Below are 22,257 nucleotides of genomic sequence, written 5' to 3'. Positions count from 1 at the left end.
AGAATCATGGATATATGGTAATATTAATATTGCATTGAAATAAATATGGAAAACTGTGAAGGATCGCTTAATTAAACTAGATAGATATCGATAATGATGCGATGGCGTGCATCAAATTGACCTGGAATGTGTTTTAAGGTTACAGATTGCTTCTCTTAAGTGATTCTCCTCTACTATATATAGTGTATATAGCTCTTTTTTTTCTTACTTTTTGATTTCGTGTTTTTCTTTTCTTTTTTTTTAGTTTAAAAGGCTCAGTCTTAAAAGTAGTTACAGTTACGGTGTTGGACAGCACATACATACATACAATATCTGATCGGAGATTCGATATAAAGCTGAAGATCCCATATGTATGTATGTCGACGTGTATGTACATAGCAACCAAAAAAAAAAAACATACATATATTATTATATATTAACTAGAAAAAAAAATTAAAATGTGGATAAATATGATATAAAGAGCGATTGGTTTTGCTGAAAACGTTTGGAATCACAGTTATGTTGTGTTGTTGTTATAACTCTGTTTTTTTGTTGTTGTTGTCCTTGAATGTTGTTGGGCTTCTCAATGCTTGCGGCGATTCTTGTGATTGTGCAACATGACAATCTCATCGCCGCTTTCATCGGCCACATCCAGCTCCAGCTCTGGCGCCATATCCATCACCACCTCGTCCTCGTCATCCTCATCATCCGTATGCAAAATGTGCTCCAGCTGCTCCTCGTCGAAGTACGGCTGAATGGTCATGCCACCTACCCAGAGAGAAAGAAAAGGTAAATAAACATAAAGATAAGAAAGCATTTTCAAGCGGAATTATTCATAAAATATACCAAAATAATATAATGGCAAATACTAAAATCTATTAAAGGTATATCGATATACTACTCCATTTAATATATATACCATAGAATACAGAAACATTGTTTCTTAAATAACTTCTACAATATGCATACTACCGTAACTAAGTTTCAGGAATTCAGGAATTATAAGACTGTGGCATCCCAAAGTGTTGACTCCTAGGAAGTTCTTATTGAAACATACGTCGACCACACTGCTATCCTCATCAGGAACCATTCACTTGGCAGTTGTATGAGGTCGCCGCGAAAACCCTTTTAAATATGAGAGTAATGGATATCGAAAGAGATCTAGGGACCAAGTGTTATTTTAATAGACTGGCCTTACACCCAAATGCGCTTGCTCAACGTCTCTTGGCAAAAGGAGTCTAAAAAGACTGAACCTGCAGGATCTGCTTACTAAGTTTATTTCCTCACCTGTCTGTGATGTACATTTACTTAAGTTACTCTTAATGTATAGTAAATTTAGTCGTGATCTCATACTATGTTATGTTATAATGGGCCATATGTGAAATTGTTAATGTATAATTAGGTTAGGATGTCGCACCGGTAGCAGTAGGCTTATTTAAACAACCTGAATAAATTAAACAAATAAACAAAGACTGTTGTTTTGAATGTACGTACCAAAAAGCGATTTGCGAAGGTATAAGTGAGCGTGGCACAGTTTTAAACTAATTTGATATGTGTCCCTAAGATAAACGTGTTCATATGGACAGACGCACTTCAATATGTATACTTTATGGGGTCCTAATACAAATTCCCTTCTACGGGTAGCGGGTAAATAAATGGAAATTCGCTTACGCTTAATGGGGGAGCGAAAGAGCTCCGTTTCGCCATCGTCCCCAGCATCCTCGTCCAGCTCGAACTGCTCCTTGCCCTTCTGCGGTAAGAGGGAAAAGTCGTAGTAGGGCATCTTGCCGCGATGGCGACGATAGAACCAGAACTGTGCGCACAGCACACAGATGACGACGCCCACAATGATGAGTACGCTGGCGACAAGGATGAACACGAAACGGGGTAGGCCAAAGACGCGGGCATTGAACTTGAGGTGGAAGACAACGTTCTCGGTAGGCTGTCCAGCCTGAGGCAAACGAATGTCCCGGGTGGCCTCAAAGTGTCGCGGTGCCTCCACCTTGAGCGTCACCGCGCCGACGGGCACCGAGCGCAGATAATATTCACCCATGCTGTTGGTAAAGTTGCGCAGACGCGTCAGACCCGCCGGATGGATGACCGAGATCTTGGCATTACGTATGGGATGATTGCCGTCGTCGAGCACAATGCCAGTGATGCTGGTCGTACCGCTGCTGCTGCTGCTGCTGCCGCTGCCGTTAGCGCCATTCAGTTCGGTGACCTCGCCACGGATCAGGCTGAAGGCGTGCAGCTTGATGGCACCCAAGCCGATGAGCTGGCCAGACTGCACCGTTGTCTTGATGATCTGCGACTCGTGGTTAGGCGCACTCACCTCCAGGCCGTAGAGGCCCTTGGGGAGCATCAGCTGGAAGCGCGCCTCGTTGCGCGACACGTTGTAGATGCCCTCGTGCTCCAACAGTCGGACAAAGGCCTCGCGCAGCGGCTGTCCCTTGTCGTTCTGCACCAGGCCACTGATGCCCGTCTGGACTAGGCCCAAAAAGTTCTTGATCTTCTCGATGTTGGTGCGCCAAACGGAGGCGATTTGACTGTGCGCCGGCATGCGACAGCAGGACAAACCCAACGTATACATGGGAATCTTGTAGAGTTTGTACATCAGATTGGTAAGGCGATCGGTGGTCTCGCGATGGAGTTGCCTGGTGGCCGAGCTGCTGCACTGCAGCGGCGAGTAATTGAACTCGGTGCGCTGTATGCTGTGCGCGAACTTCTCCAGTATGGAGTCGCCCTTGGGATAGCTGAGCTCCGAGCTGCCGGCACTGAATGTCAGCATTAGATCGAAGTGCTCGTTGCGCAAAAACTGCAGCAACAGATCCCGCGATGCTTCCGTCTCGGGGCTCAGAATGCGCTCGGCCAGCTCATCGGACACCACGGGGTCGCACACAGAATTGCTGCAAAGAGCGACATCAGTTAGGGCTGCCATCGATATGGACATGACAAAACAATACTTACTTGGCGTTGTACATGCTGAAGATCGACATGAATTTCTCCGTTTGCGGCAGGAAATAGATGACGCTGCGCTCCAGAAGCTGCACCACAGTCGCGTCCTGTAGCTTGTGTCCCTCGATCAGGTGGCGCACCAGGTTCAGCATAATCTCTCTGCCCAGCGGCGCTGTTGTATCGTACAGCGAACTCATCACCAGAAGCTTGTACTTGTGTTCCTCCGGCTCGCCAATCTGCAAGGGGAGAGCACACATGAATTGAGCATATATACATAGCAAGTAGGGAAACTGCAGTCGGTGGGGTTAATTCTTAAGATATACTGCAAATAGTACTCTTAATATACCGAAGTCAATAAATGGTATATCGATATTAAATTACATTCACAAGTTATGCCAGATTGCCAGCCAAATCAACTGAAACGGACTTTTCGAATTGCGGGAGTGGACGTAATCTATAAACTTGATATGCGTGCAACAATAACAACTGCTGCCGAAAATAATAGCTCAATCTCTTATATTCCCTGAGATCTAGATGTTCATATGGACGGACGGACAGGCGGGCAGGCGGTCGTACAGACAGACGGATTTGGCTTTATCGTCTCGGCTTTATGAGGTCGGAGGTGCCTCCTTCTATTTGTTACCATACCCTATACGGGTTCAGATATAGTTGCGTCGCTACTCACATTCGAGGTCAGCTTGATGTAGTTGAAGTGGCGACTGAACTCGTTGTCCGCATACCCGAAGCTGGCAATCTGCGGATTCTGATTCTCAAGCTCGGCCAGACGGTTGCGCACCTCAGCATTCGTGTGGTATCGGGTGTTCACCACATTCTCGATGATGCGAAAGTCGTTGGCCGACGCCCAGTGCTGCGGATCGTCGCGCATCACCGTCACATCCAGTCGCATGCCGAAGGGCTCCGCGTCGGGCACTTCGACCTCCACTCGCAGCGGGGCGAAGCCATCGGCCAGAACGGTGACATTGTGGCGTCCCGGCAGCGTCAGTTTCCAGTAGTCGCCGAAGGTGCCGCTGTACGTCGACTGATTGCCGCCATTTATCCCGACGGCAGCGCCAGCTATTGGTGTGCCAATGGAGCTGCGGACAAAGCCGTGGACACCATGGTGCACTTGCTCGATGAGCTGCAGCAGCGGCTCACGATTGTCCTGCCAGTACTGGGGCAGATCCTTGGCCTCGGGAAACTTGTCGCAGCCCATCTCGATAGTCAGCTCCATGCAACCGGCGCGCACATAATTCCAATCCTGCATGCCACCGGTGACACTGTACCACTGAGCGCCATTTGTGATGCCATCGGTGAAGAGCTCGTTCTTGAAGAGCGCACACGGCTGGCCCAGATGCATGGTGGGATGGGCACGGGAATATACCAGAGCGAGATGGCGGAACAGTTCGTTGTCCTCGGTGGGATTCAGCTTGCGGCCACTGATGCTGGAGTCGCGCAGACGCGAGTACGGATCATTGAAGTCATTCTCGTTGTCATCGAACGGATAGTTGGCCACCAAGGAGCCGCCATGCAGATTGGCCGACAGCACAAACGGCAGCGAGAGCGTCCAGTTCATCACGGCAGCCACCTCGGGTTCGGTGACCTTATTGAACTTATCGGTGCCATATTGATCCGGGAAATTGCGATTCAAGTCCACGTTGTGGGCGTTGGCGCGACCCAAGGCGCTGGTGCGATCGCCTTCCCGCGATATCTCATAGCCATCGGGATTCATGCTGTACAAGAAGTGGATCCGTGTGCCATTCACCAGACGCGTCACACGCTCATCGTTCTCGTAGCGCTCCAGCAGATACTTGGTCAGCAACAGGAGCATCTCCTTGCCGACCACCTCGTTGCCGTGCATATTGGCCACGTACTTGAACTCTGGCACGCCAGGCACATGTGTGCCCGGGGTGGTGGATATCTCCATCACCCAGAGATCGCGATCCTGCACGCTCTTGCCAATGCTATAGAGGCGGGTCAGCGAGGGGTAACTGGCGGTCAAGTTCCTCAAGAAGCTGCAACCAAGTGGACATGTTACAGCAACTGCTCAAGGTGAGACAGACGAACGCTTCGACTCACCTCTCCATGGCCACATAGTTGTGATGCTCGAAGGGCGTGGGCGTGAGGAAGCCATCGAATTTCTGCTTAAGCTGCTCCGGTGGCTCGGCCCGTTCCACTTTCTGTTTGCGAAAGTTGCCTGCATTGAAGAAAGAGTTAAGAAATTGATGAACGAACGAAGAACAGAACAGAACAGACAACAAAAAAGAAAAAGATGTGCATCGCCATCGAACTTGACGCACGCAATGAGTGGCTGAGTGTGAGAGCGAGAGAGCAAATGCAATGCAAGAACCGAAACCGAAACCAAAACCAAATCCGAAAAATAGATAACTAAAGCCAAGACATGAACCAAAGTCAGGTGCCGAATCGCAAGATGCACTTTAAATAAGAGCGATAATTTAACGATATACTATGTAAATAAAATATGTGTATGTGACATGCGAAAAAGCAAAAGCGATTTTGTTGAATTATGGAAGTTGATAGCGCGACGTGGTGATTTGTTGTTTGTAAGCAATCAATCAATTTGTGGTTTCATTTCATTACACATTTATTTCGATTAAATTAGTTGCAAAAGGAGCAAGACGAGATCGATGTCGATGTCGAGAGAGATAAAGATAAAGATAGAGAAATAGCAATTTTAAAAACGAGATAGAGAGCAAAAACAGTCGTATTTCGTATTTCGTATCGAAAAATTAACAACGACGCATGTCTGTCTAAGCCATTATGTTACATACATACATATGTTTGTTGATTTAAACCCTGAGAAATTATTGCATTTCGTAATACTGTAACTTAACAACTTAACTAACTAGTTTGCACCAGTTTAGTTGCAGCGCGAACAATTTGTCAACTGGACTTAACAAATGTCTAGGCTAAATATTATAATAGTTTTACAATAAAAGTAATAATAAAGAGTATACATAAATATGCCAAATATAGTCGAAATTGTTATCCAATCGTTAATGTATATTGTTTGTAATTGTTATCGTAGTTATTATGTTTTCCAATAAGCTTTTTAATGGAACAACTTAACAGATGGATGGCAAATGGATTCAGTCCGGGTTCGGGTTCGGGTTCAGATTCAGGATCGGTTTACGGATTAGGGGTTGACAGTTTGAGTTTGGTTTTGCTTCAATGAAAATAAAACGCACTACGCAAAAAACAAAATTTTATTTGGCCTGTTCTTGTTTTCTGGTTCTGTTTTTCTTTTCCTCTAAATATGCCATTATCGTTATTATTGGAATTATTCGTTCAACTCCATATGCTTGTCAATCATTCAATACGTATGCATAATGTTGTGTTAACAATTTGTTCAGACTCACGCTGACATTTCTAAAATATTTAACAATCTTTTAATCGATTTGTATGTTTGCATATATTTATATATCGGGATCTATATATTTATATATGGATATTGAAGACATGCATATTAGGCTGCTTTGTTTTTTGTTCATTTTGTTCGCATATATATATGTTGCGTTAAAATAATTTTTACACATGATTTTCGTTTCAGTTTTTTTGGTTTTAGAGTAAGCCACTAAATGTATATAGTAATTTGTAAAGTATATATATATATATATATATGTATGTATATGTTCTTGTATAATTGAGAGGGGGATTTAAAGGCCATTGTATGGCTCTTGTGGGTGGGGTTTTCTACGAGTAACGCACTGCTTTCAAATACTCTTGTATGTACAAATCAAATTGTCTAAATAGGTAATATATAGCATATACATATACCATATGTTTAAATCTCAAATTTTCAAATTGATATTTGGTGTTGTAACTGTAACTGCAATTCTAACTGTAACTGTAGCGGTGGCTGTGTCTGTGTCTGTGTGAATGTTCATTAGCTGTGTGTGTGCGTTAAGAGAGCGAGAGAAATAGAGAGCGAAAGCAAAAAAGAGAACCATATGCTGTGTGCGTAAAAATAAAAAGAGATTCCACAAATGCAAAAATGAAACTGAAAACTGCTACAAAATGCACAAGGGAAATATGTGTGTGTGTGTGTGTGTGTGTGTGTGTGTGTGTGCGAACGTGCGTTTAGATGCAGATAATCATAAATAGATAGAACGAGTGTGTGTGTCTGCTTGTGTGTGGGTGTGTGTGGGTACAATGTTAGTAATAATCGATTAGTTAGTTGAGCGATAGTTCGATGACGGTGCTTGTGACGGCTGCGTGTGAGGTTGCATTTGTTCGCGGCGGCGACTTCTTTTGTTCTTTTGTTCATGGGTCGACGACAGCGCTGAGATGTCTTAAGATCTTGCACAACACCCGTCGTCCGTCTAGTGTCTAAAAAAGTATGGATTGTAATAACTGCTAATACCATCATAATTGGTCTCAACGGGCGACAGCTTGAAGTCGACGCGCATTGCCTCCGCATTGTCATTGGTTACATGCAGCTCCTGGGGGGCGCTCGATTGATAGCTGCAAGTGAAAACAGGAGATACAGGAGGATTCAAATTGACAGATGGATCTCTTACCCAAAGGCCGCCGCATAAACACTGTAGATGCCTGGGGTGAGCAGGCGCCAGTATTCGCCACGCTTGGAGGTGCGGATGGGCTTATCCTCGAGACCGGAGACAACAATGGTGGCATCCGCAATGGGGTAACCGCTGGCATCCTGCACCAGACCCTTGATGCCAATGTGCGCCTGCTTCAGCAACTCCATCAGCGGACGCTTGTTGCGCGCCCATTCCGTAGGCAAAGTGCTGGCCGCTGGGAATTTGCAGCACGACAACTCGATGGTCAGCTCGAAGCAATTGCTGAACGCATAGTTAAAGTCCTGCATGCCGCCAGAGAGCTCATACCAATTGGCACCGTTGGTTATGCCGCCGGCAAAGGTGTCGTTGCAGTTGTTGCCACGTCGCATGATCGGATGATTGTCCGAATACGTGTGTGCCATTTGCTTGAACACGCGATCATCCGGTGTGAGACTCTCTTCGCAGCAGTCGTTGTGCGCTCTGCGTTTCAGACAGCAATACTATTAACATCGATTGACTGACCAATGGGTTAGGGGGGTGGTACCACTTACAGAGAGTTATCGTAGGGATAGCTGGCGACGACAGCTCCGCCATGGAAATTGGCAGATAGCACAAATGGTTTGCTCACAATCCATTCGGCCAAGGCGGCGGTTTCCGGCTGACGTGACTGTGAACGCAAATGATTGACATGCTGCTGATCCAGACGATCAGGGAAATCCCGATTCAAGTCCACGCCAACGGCGTTGCCGCGTCCCACATAATTTGGCAGCGATTCGCAGTTGCCCTCCTGCAAAGTGAGAGAGAGTGAGAGAGAGAGAGAGAGAGAGAGAGAGAACCGAGAGATTAGTTAATTGTTTACGTGCATTAAATATGTTTATAGGTAGTTCCTCTGGCTTTATTATGTTATGTAGGCAATTTGGCATTCAGCTCAGACATGACCAAACTTGATAGTCAGGTCGCAAAGCTCTTACAACATATGTATATTTTCGTTAATGTATGCAGTACCAGTGGCTGAGAGAGAGTCGGAGCGGGAGTGAGAGAGTGTATTGTGCAATACGCGCTTAAGGCTCTGCAAAAGCTCAGCATAAGCTTTCTGCCGCTTGATCCTCTCTGCTCGTAACGGCAGCAACTGTCAATTAAATAATTGGAGCAAACTGTCAATCGATCGAAACGGAATCAGACAATTGCTCGTGCTTTGGTTGTATAATAAATTAATTGATTGCACTCACATAGAATATTCATTATATTATTCATTTCTATAGTATGTATTTGTATGAATGATTTTATAAAACTAGGCTAGTCACAGTGGCCGATCACGCAAAGTGGCGGCATTCAAATTACTCCAGGCGGTTGGGGGCAGGAAAACGGGGGGGCGGTAACAATGATAGAAAAAAAACAGTATACTTTAACTACATACAATTGTCAAAAGCTTCAGAGTTTGCAGAGTGCAAGCAGTGGGAGAGAGCTTTGGCAATATGGATGCAGGTACGTTCAACTTAACACACACACACACAGACGCTCATATATGTACATATGTGCAATGCAATTGTAGGTAAATCGATAGCAGATTGCATATCGATAGCAGACACATTTACACAGTCTGATGTTTACTCAAGCCTAACCGTTAATTCGCCCTACGCTCATTCGCTAATCAACACACATCGAGCGGAATTAAAGCAATTCATGTGAAAGCAACAAGCTTCGCAATATGTCAACAACGAAGGGGCGTGCCAGAGAGGAAGAGAGCAAGCCTACGCAATCAAAAGGCAAGTGCGCAACAGCGACGTCACACACTCACATACACACACACACACACCTATACGATAAGCAGCGCAAATTCTGCAGGGCAGAAGCTGGGCTGCGTTGGCTTCACATTTCATACAGTACTAAGAATGTACATATGTATGTGTGTATTTATGCATCGGTTATCGATTTTTCCCAGGCACACGCAAACAGGTGATGACAATAATTTGATAGCACACAGACACATACCTGGGAGAGAGCATAACCGTCAGGATTCATGGTGGGCATCAAATAGATATCGGTGCTGTTCACCAGCTGGGCCACCTCGGTGCTCCGTTCATAGTTGCCCAGCAGATACTGAGCCAAATAGACAAGCAGCTGTCGCCCCACTGTCTCATCGCCGTGCATGTTGGCAATGTATTTCACTGGCGGCGTCAACAGCGCCCGCTGCCTTGTGCTCTGCGAGATCTGCAGCGCTAACAGATTGCGTCCCTCCAGCGAACGGCCAATGCTGTGGACACGCGCCTGATCCGGATACGCCTTCTCGAGCCGGGCAAACAAGTCCTCGAGCTGCTCCTGGCTGCTGTAGTGTGGCAGCTGCAGAAAGCTTTCGTCCTCCTTGATGACATAGCCCTGGACGAGCAGCGTCGCCATCAACGTTGTCATTAGCATCAATGGCAACAGCCGATGCGAAAGTTTTTCTAGCCACTGCTGCATCATTGTTGTTGCTGGCTGCTGCTGTCAGTTATCACTGGAGTGCAAATTAAGCGAGCGGCCCGCTTTAGATACAGCGCTACTACAAATAAAACACCGTGTGTACCTCAGTCACCGTCGTCGTCGTCGTCGTCGTTGTTATTGCAGCAGTAGCAGTAGCTCCACTCGATTCAGTTCAGCTTCAAAAAATGTACTGTTTGAAAATTTGCTGCGTTGATTGGCCTTAAGCCCGTGCTGCCCGCCCGCTGTCCCACTGCCGCAGTCGACGTCACTGCCACTGCCGTCGCCGTCGCTGGCGTTGGTGCTCTGCTGCTGAGAGCGACGACGTGCGATAATTGTAGGGAAATTACACGCCAGAGAGCGTCGCGTTGCCTCGCGAAGCTTTGTCAGTCACGAGTTTTGTTGTTGTTTTCTCTCGATGTGTGCGTGTTATTTTTTTTTTTATATATATGTACATTTATTTGTTTTGTTTTGTTATTGCCGCATGTTATTGCGGCGACACATTGCGTTTAAGCACAAATTAATAGTTTCTCGGTTTTTCTCTCTTTTATTTGTTATTTATTGTGTACGGGGTTTTTTTCTTCTTCTTGTATTGACTCGCAGTCTATGTACATATATGTGTGAGTGTGTGTGTGCTTGTATGTGGCTTTTAGTTTTCGCACATCTCGATTCCAGCCCAGCCGTGTGCGGCGTGCGGGCGGCGTTGCCAGATGCAAGTGAGGCGCCTGCGCCAGTCATCGGCGCGAAAGAAAGAGCGAGTCAGCATGCGTCGACTTCAGCAGCAGCGCTGTCGACGATGCGCTGCGATGTGTTTATGCTTCAATCGTCATCGACGCCTACGCACGTCACATGTGTCACCAGGCAAAAGGATGTTATTACTGTAGCCTACATAAAAATCGATAACTTGCGAGTTTTTGTGACGTCAGAGCGCCCAGTGCACTAACAATAACATTGAGCGTGGGCTCAATTGAAATTATTTTCGTATACACCCAGACGACGGCCTTTCTTGTATGCGTGTATGCATGTGTGTGAGTGTATTTAACTGTTATCAATTGCTCGCGCTATCGGTTGAGCGAGAACGTTTGTGTGTTGTGTGTGTGTGTGTCTTTGTGTGTAAAGATAGTCCAGCTGTTTATTCACACCAGCCAGTTAATGCCAAAGTTTATCTCCATCGATTATGAAGCCCTAGATCGAACAGATCTATAAACTGAAGCTCGTAGATCTGTCTTAATAAATTCAAAGAATAGTTTCAATATGCACATATTGCAAATGCAATCGACAAAACTCTTGACATACATTTTGTACGTTGATGTTTACACTTACATACATACTTTCATATGTATGTATGTACATATGTGCGCGTCTGTATGTATGATCTAGTTGTGTTCGATACAGTGCTACAGTGTCAACTAAATAAGACGAATTTCTCAATGCAATTCACATTTTTCCAAAGCAAAGATTAACAAAATGTCGATGCAGAAAAGAAGTCATAAAGCTGTGACCTAAAGAGCACTCGACTAAAAGATACCCTGTGTGATATGCGGTTTCTTTTTAATAGTCGAGTACTCTCAAAAGATTTTTTTTTACATAATATTTAATTGCATTTTAATTATTTGTTATTAGTATTATTCGAAAGCTATTATTATTATTCGCTATTATTACGGAATCCAAGAAATAGCAAACTGCCTTGCAAAAAAATATCAGCAACAATCAACAATTTTTCTTAATGTACTTCAATTTTTTGATTTTCAAGATTTTATAAAATTTAAAAAATCCTGAAAACATACACAAATAACAATAAATATGCCCCACTTTATGGGCGTGCAAAAAGAGCACATATGTATGTACATCGTGAAGACAACAATGAACCGGTTGCATACAGTGTCTCAAATCGCAAGAAACTGTTCAAATACTCTTTCGCTGCAAAGATTGTCAATATAGGGGAAACAGTTGAAATACTATAGCGACGGCTTCTAAACCAGTTTTGTGGTGCTCTGGCATAAACATCCATACACTCATTCGTACATACGTATGGTTGTGTATAAATGAAGATATTAATGTATATAGTAGATGTACTCGTAATTACACAGTACATTGCAACAGATGACGTCAGGCGGACAAGGGGGGAGGGGGGTGGGAGGGAATGGATTAACACCAACCCAACATTAATTTTGTCTTTATTTATAGTCCCGGTAGCCATAAAACTGTCAGCACAATCAAAAGAAATTTGGTATAACTAATTCGTATGACCAACTAATCTAATCAGACAGCCATTGAAAGCGGTGACAGAGATACACACCAAGTCATAAGTAATGCCATATAATGCCCATAATAAGCAGTTTTAATCCACGTTTTTTCACCTCTCTCAAATAACCATATGCCGCAAGCCAAAACATGCCACATGTCGCAAGCCACATGCCACATGCCGCATGCCGCATGCCGCATGCCACAGTTATAACTCCCGTTCTGTGATAAAATTTGGAAATCTTACTTTGCTTTAATGGCCCATTAATTTTCTATCAATAAAAAAAGGCGATAAAGCTGTGTATACTTGATATCGCTACAGCTAAATATGACACAATATGCAAACAAACACTTTGAATTCCCTGCAATAGATTAAAGAGAACCTCGAAATGTCGATAAGGCAACTGGCAGATAAGCGAGTTCGTGAGTTTTTAATGCATGTTTCGTGTGAACTGGTTGTCCAAGATATTCTATCAACTCACACTAGAAAGTTATTATAATATATACAACCGGAAAAACTTGACCGAAGCTTTAAGATTTTCTTTTCTTTTCACATATGGAACATCAACGAAAAGGATATTCATGATATTACGATTACGATTGCATTAAGATGCAGTTGAAAAGTTAAGATCTATGAAACATCTTTTGCAAAACATCAAAAATAACCCACGCGAAGAAAGGAAAAAAATTCATAGAAAATATATAAAATAAATAAAAATGTGTAATGATTACTTGCACAACTCGATGGGGACTCGACATTCATATAATACCATAATATATACAAATGAAGATTGGGGAAGAACCCATTTTTTTGTTTAGTATACAACAAAGTATAGAACGAAACAGAAATGAAGACCAGAAATATGAACTTAAATTTTTTGTATAACAACAAGACAGAAAACTGAGGAGTGGCAATGACCATGATGACACCTTCCATATTTGCGCACCCGACAAGTGTTTAACATTATGTTATCTCTATTTTAACATCTGCATAAGATTTGCTGGCAAGCAAATACATACTTGAAATATCGCTTGACTGACTTTAAAGAGCTCTCGATGGGGATAGAGATCACTTGAATAACCACTCGATGTCGATAATATACACAAGCACTTAGCTTGCCTTCGACATACATAGATGTAGACACAATTGCTAATTAACCGATCGTGCTACGTTAATCCCAAACTGGGTCAAAACACAATATGCACTCTCTATTTCTCTCTCTCGCTCTCTCTCTCTAAATATCTGTCAGTTTGGACTTGTGAGGCTCTCTTCTTGTAGCTAAGGAATGCTATAGTTTAGTTTCGATTCTGTTGTGAAAGGTGAGCATGGTTTTCTTGAGAACAAAGCCAAGTCACAGCAAGTGGCTGAATAATAGCCTGTAAAGGTACAACTCATGAAATGAATCAGACAACACTCTCACATGTATATACGTATACGTCGTATTTGGTATGTGTAAGTATGTAGAAGTACATTCACTTTTTGGCAGGTTCACTCAGGTCTGCAGCTGTTCACAGATTGAATTGTTTCACATTTCGAGAAATGAAAAAACCCATAAGCGCAAAGAACCTCTCGTTGTTTCTTAGCATACCCGGCAGTCAACATCGCTAATGTGTATAACCAATTTGTGCCAATGAATAAACGGAAGCCCTCAGGTATACATTCATTTATTCGTGACTGCAGTCAGTTGACGACTTTATCAGCTATTGTATATAAGAGCTCTACAGCTAAAAAAAAAGTGCAAGCAAAAATATAAATAAAAAAAAAAACTGGATAATTCCAATTTATATTGTAAAAAATGAATACATTTTTAAAATCATTCTCATCGCGGAAAACAATTAAAGCGTTATTGCATAATATCATTGTTTCGATAAATAATATTTTGTTAACTTATATACCTTTGTTTGATCAATCGAAATATTTGTTTTTTTATTTATTTTATTATTTCAATTTTTACCAGGTATCGCGCAATCGAACTCAATTGACTGTTTTGGACTGGCTTCTCTCTTTGTAATAAAGTCGAACTGTTTATCAATCCTAATAGAGCGAGAACTTAAATGAGGGGATCGGTTTGCTTAATCTGCGATAACAGTAACTCTACTTCTACTTGAATGGATAACTCACCTTGGCAAGGGCGAAGCCATCCGGATTCGCACTGGGCAGGAAGTGTATTTCAGTTGTATTGAGCAATCGCTGCACTTCCTTGTCGATTTCATAGCTACTGGCCAAATATTCGGCCATGTAGAGGACGATCTGGCGTCCGAGGGTCTCGTCGCCTTGCACATTTGCCACCAGCTTGACCATGGGACGCAGCAGATCGCCCGTGGTGGCGTCCGATGTGGGCGCATTGAGCGCCAGAGCGTTCATGGGACGCCCCTCGATGGTGGTGCCGACGACATAGGGTTGGGCCAGCGTCGGGTAGTCCTTGTTGAGACGTGTGAATAGATCTCCGATTTCCTCATTGCTGAGGTAATGTGGATTATCCAAGAAGCTCTCGATTTGCTCGATTACTTGCACTTGCGCGATGGCAGCCGGTGTTGTTGTCGGATTGGCTGCCGCAAGACACGTAAGAGAGACTACAACTACGTAAGCGAATACGTACATTTCGCGACGACACGTAAGCAGCCAATAATAACAACGAAAGAACCACAACAATGATGCGTAGGCGCTGGCGCGCGCGCCGCGCGGAGTTGCCCGACAATAGACAAAGATCGAGCGAGCGAACGAGAAAGAGAGAGAGCGATCGGTAATCACTTGTTGAACGAGACGATAAATTGCAATCCGCTTGCTCACTTTCTTTTACTGTGATATGCAATTAGGGTACACTGTAAACTAGACAAGGACAGCAATTGAACACTTGTATTTAGCTAATACTTGTTGAGACTGCTTTCTTTCTTTTGCACTTGCGACTCGTGAAAATAGGTGACAGCGACTGGGACTGGGGCTTGATGATGACGTGCACTAACCAAGAGCCGCTCTTAACTTACCTTTAAAACGCACACATACAGACACAGAGACACTGCACTAACTACGCACTAGCTGGCGCAACTGACTGTCACTTTGTATTCGCAGAATTAATTTGTTAAGACACTAAATAATATAAACACATATAAACAAAAATATTACTTAAAAGAAGAGCTTTGTTAAAGCTGTTTTATTTGTACGAGTGCGACCATCAGCAATATTTCCTTAATGTTTGTTTTAAAGTACCGATATATACCAAACTATTAAAGCCAAAGAGTTGCCACCTGGTTACACACCATTACTAAACAATCGTATGTTGAAGCAGCTAACTTCTATTTTCGTAATAAATTTTCATGCTGGCTGAAAAATTTTGTTTTTAAAATTTTACCTTCTGTCGCTATAATCTATAAGAAGCTACAAGTGAGCAAGGGACAGGTAATGAAATCGATATTTTGAAGTGTGGCTGTATGTGAGCTAAAATATCGGTATTTTTATTTTATTTATCGATTTCCATAGCTTATTATTACAGCAATATATTTTGCGGCATTAAAATGATTTCAAATATTACCGTTCGCTGATGTACAATTCTTTAAAGCGAAGCAAATTATGACTAAAAGCATTATTAATTATCAATAATACTACTCTTCACAAATGACGAATGAAAAGCTGATAAAATGGACGCACCCCAAATTTGTTTGAAAGATTCGAGTACATAAATTTTAGGTCTGCAACTATGTACATATAACTCGGAGGAAATATATTATTTTATTTTACTTTTTTGTTATCTAACGAAATTAAGAATATCACAACTTTTTTTTGTATGGTAGAACATGTTTTCAAACTTATTTATTTGTATATATGTACATACATATGTATGTATGTATGTATGTACATATGTACTTTAGTTGCTAATGTATAAAAACTTAAAATGGCATAATATATATACATACATATGTATATACATTTGTACATATGTATTATCGTTGTTTGTTTTTTAGCTGCAAAATTTACGATTGACCTTTTACATTTGGATTTCCAATTGGAAAAATTAGAAACTGCAACTTACTATTTTCAATTAATAGTCTTTTAATACTAATATTATTACATAAATTCAGTATTTGGTTGAGGGTACCCAATTGACTACAACAAATGTGCATCATCTGTGCAGGAAAGTAGCCTCGTCTAGACATACATATGTACATACATATGTACTGAGTTTCCTTAGGCTCACATGTGGAACATTTAATACTATACGTGACCTATCATAAGTAAATCAAAGCTAAGTAGCAAGATTTTGGCTTTTCACTCCTTTAACTTCGAGCGATATTATAAAATAATGCTTTTGCTGCTTTTCCCAAAAATCAGAAGTCGCAGTCAAAGCATGGGTTAAAATCGAAAAGCTACGAAAATTCAAAATTATCAACAATCGCCTCATTTCTTTATTTACTTTCTGCTTTGCTGTTACTTTCGATCATATACATACATACCCAACTGCAGCACTCGGTGACTTTCGGAAGTCATCGGTAGCCACAGGCGAGAAAATCACTGCTTTTTGTTTGAGCTGCTTACGATCTGTAGCATAGTCAAAAAAGAATTGATTTTCGCGACTGTACTGCTTATGACTTCCGAAAGTCTCTGAGTGCTGCAGCTGCGAGTTACATACATATGTATATACATACATATGTATGTATGTATGTACCTACATATATAATCAAAAGCAATAGCAAAGTCGAAAGCAAAAAAAATAAAAATGGCGACTGTTGATGATTTTTTTATTTTCGTGTTCATTCGCTTCTTTCTTTTTAACTTACGCTGCTGATCGCAAGCAGCTCAAACAAAAATCAAAAGTAGCAAAAAAGTCTAATGCGTTTGATTTTCGCGACAGTCCTGCTGATGACTTCCGAAAATCGGCGAGTACATATGTATGTATGTATGTATTTAAATACATACATACATATACATACGGTCAAAAGCAATAGCAACGTCGAAAGCAAAAGAATAAAAATGGCGACTGTTGATGATTTTTTTATTTTCGTGTTCATTCGCTTCTTTCTTTTTAACTTACGCTGCTGATCGCAAGCAGCTCAAACAAAAATCAAAAGTATCAAAAAAAAAAGTCGAATGCGTTTGATTTTTTCGATCGAAAGCAACAGCAAAGCAGAAAGCAAATAAAGAAATGAGGCGGTTGTTGATGATTTTAAATTTTCGTAGTTGTTTGATTACTGAAGTTTTTTTTTTTTTTGGGCCTGTGACGATTTTTATGTATTTCTATTCGTACCCTATTCCGTATTACATATCACACTATGAATATAAAAATTAGAAATAATGGTAATGCTCAAAATATTGTTTTACATCACACAAGATCCCCTGGATATCCTGTTTAAACAAATTTGTATTTAAATATAGTAGTCATTTCCACAATAACTTGACACTACGAAATAGTCTGATCGCATTTTTGTCTCTTCATACAAAAAGGCGTTAATTTATTATTAGATTCAAATTAATTCCTTACAGTTCTATTGTAACAATCAATTTGTAGTTAAATTGTTTGAGAAACATATATATATATATGAAGTAATAACTGAAGAAGTGTTTTAAATGTGGCGTACAAACTTCACTCCACAATGCATTCAATTGCAAATATTGTTCGATTGGAATTAATTCTTTCCAATCAACTTTACTTAACTTAATTACTTAATTCATCTATAAACTTAAAACTGAGGAAACATTTGAAACGTTGTTTTTAAACTTAACTGGTTTTACGCGTTCGAGTAGTTAATTAGTTAAGAATCATATATAGGAATTAATTCTAATTTTATAATGGGTCCAAGAACGTTTTTTGGGTGTTTTTGTGCCCCGATATAAGTTGCAGTTGAGGATGCGTGAAGTGACGACGAATCTGATAAGATAAAGATAAGTTTAAATTAAGAAACACCTAGTATAAGCTTTTCGCCCTTTAACTCACCAGCCCTTCGTTTTCGCCAATATTAGCGTAAATGACAGTCAAAGGCGCATGACGATTGTACATTGTAATGTTCATGAGATATCGGTTCAATGAAAAAAAAAGTTACATCCAAGATCCATGCGTGTTATTTCCAGGAACTTTAGCGATGGTCTATGGGCTACAATTTCCCACAGGCGTATCTCACTTGAACAGCTCTTATGGTCGAGATCCAGTCGCACAAGGTTTCTGAAAGATCTAACCTCATTGCACAGATCGTAATGTATGCACCAAACTCCGTCCAGCATCAAACTGCGTATGTTGTCTGTATTGCCTTCAGTACCGCCGTATTGGTCTATATACCTGAGAGTGATAAGCGGATCATACAATGGTTCGTTTCTATTTCCATATTCGTCGGACACGCGAATGGTAATTGTCCGCAGATTGGGCAAATGCATAAATCCTTGGAATGAATGGTTTATAATGTAGACGTCAGGTGCAACAAATTCCTCAATCGACGGTAATTGTCCAAGGAAACAAAAATGATAACTATGGCGTTCGAAGTACGGATGTACAACGATTAGCTTCCGAAACTGCGTCCACTTCGACATCGAGCAGTAGCAAATAGCAAAATCAGGCTTCATACAGCGCACCCCAGGAAAGATGTTCGTCATTATTCGTTGAGCCTCAACACGACTACGAGAGTCATCCAATGTACAGGATAATATTTGTACACTGGGTAAACAGAAATTTTCGCAGATCCTCAAAAATTCCATTGGTACACCCTGCAGCTCCATTTCCTCCACTTTCACACTGAGGCTGGACATAAATGTGTTCAACAATGCTCGGTTGTTTTTAAGTGTCTCACAATTCCTGGAAGTAAGTTCAATGCGAGTTTGTTGCCCCCAGGTAGAGATCAGATTGATGTGTATGCGATTCGGATCGTCCGAATCGTCTTCATAGGCTTCGTATAGTGCCATCTGGGCGGTCAGGTTTAAAAGCTCAATTATTTCCAATTGGCAATAATCGTTTAGTACTTTGAACATCGTGGTGTATCAATGTGTATATAAACTTAACTGTAAATCACAATTTCCACTGCGGCGTGCGTAGTATCTATTGGCGACTGTTAGGCGGCAACGCTGCAGTGTGACCATCTCCGTATATGAAAAACCGCACATTTCACATTATTACGTTTTACCGCGAAAAGCTTGAATTTTGTTTAGCCAATACACATTAGTTAGCTAACAGCTGATTAACAATTTATTAAACCAAGAAAGTGTTAATTAATGTTACATTCGTTAAAACTCTTCCTGCATTCGGTGATTTATTAACATTTTCTGAATATCCAACAAATCTTTTGACAGACAGATCGACAAAATTAAAAAAAAAAAAAAAACAAAGTATGCACAAATCTTGGCAAATATGTATGTATATCGATATTTTTATTAATAAAAATGCCATTTCAATGACAATCAGCTGATTACAGTTCGAATTTTTTACGCTTTAAAATTATTGCAATTTGTTAAGACACTAAATAATATAAACACATATAAACAAAAATATTACTTAAAAGAAGAGCTTTGTTAAAGCTGTTTTATTTGTACGAGTGCGACCATCAGCAATATTTCCTTAATGTTTGTTTTAAAGTACCGATATATACCAAACTATTAAAGCCAAAGAGTTGCCACCTGGTTACACACCATTACTAAACAATCGTATGTTGAAGCAGCTAACTTCTATTTTCGTAATAAATTTTCATGCTGGCTGAAAAATTTTGTTTTTAAAATTTTACCTTCTGTCGCTATAATCTATAAGAAGCTACAAGTGAGCAAGGGACAGGTAATGAAATCGATATTTTGAAGTGTGGCTGTATGTGAGCTAAAATATCGGTATTTTTATTTTATTTATCGATTTCCATAGCTTATTATTACAGCAATATATTTTGCGGCATTAAAATGATTTCAAATATTACCGTTCGCTGATGTACAATTCTTTAAAGCGAAGCAAATTATGACTAAAAGCATTATTAATTATCAATAATACTACTCTTCACAAATGACGAATGAAAAGCTGATAAAATGGACGCACCCCAAATTTGTTTGAAAGATTCGAGTACATAAATTTTAGGTCTGCAACTATGTACATATAACTCGGAGGAAATATATTATTTTATTTTACTTTTTTGTTATCTAACGAAATTAAGAATATCACAACTTTTTTTTGTATGGTAGAACATGTTTTCAAACTTATTTATTTGTATATATGTACATACATATGTATGTATGTATGTATGTACATATGTACTTTAGTTGCTAATGTATAAAAACTTAAAATGGCATAATATATATACATACATATGTATATACATTTGTACATATGTATTATCGTTGTTTGTTTTTTAGCTGCAAAATTTACGATTGACCTTTTACATTTGGATTTCCAATTGGAAAAATTAGAAACTGCAACTTACTATTTTCAATTAATAGTCTTTTAATACTAATATTATTACATAAATTCAGTATTTGGTTGAGGGTACCCAATTGACTACAACAAATGTGCATCATCTGTGCAGGAAAGTAGCCTCGTCTAGACATACATATGTACATACATATGTACTGAGTTTCCTTAGGCTCACATGTGGAACATTTAATACTATACGTGACCTATCATAAGTAAATCAAAGCTAAGTAGCAAGATTTTGGCTTTTCACTCCTTTAACTTCGAGCGATATTATAAAATAATGCTTTTGCTGCTTTTTCCCAAAAAATCAGAAGTCGCAGTCAAAGCATGGGTTAAAATCGAAAAGCTACGAAAATTCAAAATTATCAACAATCGCCTCATTTCTTTATTTACTTTCTGCTTTGCTGTTACTTTCGATCATATACATACATACCCAACTGCAGCACTCGGTGACTTTCGGAAGTCATCGGTAGCCACAGGCGAGAAAATCACTGCTTTTTGTTTGAGCTGCTTACGATCTGTAGCATAGTCAAAAAAGAATTGATTTTCGCGACTGTACTGCTTATGACTTCCGAAAGTCTCTGAGTGCTGCAGCTGCGAGTTACATACATATGTATATACATACATATGTATGTATGTATGTACCTACATATATAATCAAAAGCAATAGCAAAGTCGAAAGCAAAAAAAATAAAAATGGCGACTGTTGATGATTTTTTTATTTTCGTGTTCATTCGCTTCTTTCTTTTTAACTTACGCTGCTGATCGCAAGCAGCTCAAACAAAAATCAAAAGTAGCAAAAAAAAAGTCTAATGCGTTTGATTTTCGCGACAGTCCTGCTGATGACTTCCGAAAATCGGCGAGTACATATGTATGTATGTATTTAAATACATACATACATATACATACGGTCAAAAGCAATAGCAACGTCGAAAGCAAAAGAATAAAAATGGCGACTGTTGATGATTTTTTTATTTTCGTGTTCATTCGCTTCTTTCTTTTTAACTTACGCTGCTGATCGCAAGCAGCTCAAACAAAAATCAAAAGTAGCAAAAAAAAGTCTAATGCGTTTGATTTTCGCGACAGTCCTGCTGATGACTTCCGAAAATCGGCGAGTACATATGTATGTATGTATGTATTTAAATACATACATACATATATGTACATACGGTCAAAAGCAATAGCAACGTCGAAAGCAAAAGAATAAAAATGGCGACTGTTGATGATTTTTTTATTTTCGTGTTCATTCGCTTCTTTCTTTTTAACTTACGCTGCTGATCGCAAGCAGCTCAAACAAAAATCAAAAGTATCAAAAAAAAAAGTCGAATGCGTTTGATTTTTTCGATCGAAAGCAACAGCAAAGCAGAAAGCTAATAAAGAAATGAGGCGGTTGTTGATGATTTTAAATTTTCGTAGTTGTTTGATTACTGAAGTTTTTTTTTTTTTTTTGGGCCTGTGACGATTTTTATGTATTTCTATTCGTACCCTATTCCGTATTACATATCACACTATGAATATAAAAATTAGAAATAATGGTAATGCTCAAAATATTGTTTTACATCACACAAGATCCCCTGGATATCCTGTTTAAACAAATTTGTATTTAAATATAGTAGTCATTTCCACAATAACTTGACACTACGAAATAGTCTGATCGCATTTTTGTCTCTTCATACAAAAAGCGTTAATTTATTATTAGATTCAAATTAATTCCTTACAGT

General features: G+C 40.4%; 2 protein-coding genes across 6 annotated transcripts; both read right to left on the bottom strand.

The window, feature by feature from the left end:
* Positions 1-222: 222 nt before the first annotated feature.
* LOC133849495 (carboxypeptidase D) lies at positions 223-15,336 on the bottom strand. 4 transcript variants are annotated; one of them, XM_062285606.1, is made up of 10 exons: positions 15,159-15,336; positions 14,296-15,003; positions 8,024-8,259; positions 7,473-7,952; positions 7,316-7,416; positions 5,011-5,128; positions 3,620-4,946; positions 2,947-3,170; positions 1,651-2,885; positions 223-747 (listed from the first exon to the last, which is right to left on the bottom strand). In XM_062285606.1, exons 2-10 carry the CDS (start codon positions 14,773-14,775, stop codon positions 563-565), a joined length of 4,386 nt encoding a protein of 1,461 aa, XP_062141590.1. In that variant the 5' UTR covers positions 14,776-15,003; positions 15,159-15,336; the 3' UTR covers positions 223-562. The 4 variants fall into 4 exon arrangements, with proteins under 4 accessions (XP_062141590.1, XP_062141592.1, XP_062141589.1 ...); XM_062285608.1 differs by lacking the exons at positions 14,296-15,003; positions 15,159-15,336 and adding exons at positions 9,465-9,966; positions 10,036-10,473; XM_062285605.1 differs by having other exon boundaries at positions 14,296-15,336.
* Positions 15,337-17,959: 2,623 nt separating this feature from the next.
* LOC133848426 (uncharacterized) lies at positions 17,960-19,420 on the bottom strand. Of its 2 annotated transcripts, XM_062283982.1 has the most exons (3): positions 19,154-19,420; positions 18,101-19,056; positions 17,960-18,034 (listed from the first exon to the last, which is right to left on the bottom strand). In XM_062283982.1, the coding sequence occupies exon 2, from the start codon at positions 19,054-19,056 to the stop codon at positions 18,187-18,189; it is 870 nt and encodes a 289-aa protein (XP_062139966.1). In that variant the 5' UTR covers positions 19,154-19,420; the 3' UTR covers positions 17,960-18,034; positions 18,101-18,186. The 2 variants fall into 2 exon arrangements, with proteins under 2 accessions (XP_062139966.1, XP_062139965.1); XM_062283981.1 differs by having other exon boundaries at positions 18,101-19,420.
* Between the last annotated feature and the right edge of the window lie 2,837 nt (positions 19,421-22,257).

Source organism: Drosophila sulfurigaster, chromosome X (assembly GCF_023558435.1).
Source record: "Drosophila sulfurigaster albostrigata strain 15112-1811.04 chromosome X, ASM2355843v2, whole genome shotgun sequence".
Classification (NCBI taxonomy): domain Eukaryota; kingdom Metazoa; phylum Arthropoda; class Insecta; order Diptera; family Drosophilidae; genus Drosophila; species Drosophila sulfurigaster.
Note: the sequence above shows the minus strand (reverse complement) of the source record. Positions and strands in the feature narration are given on the sequence as shown.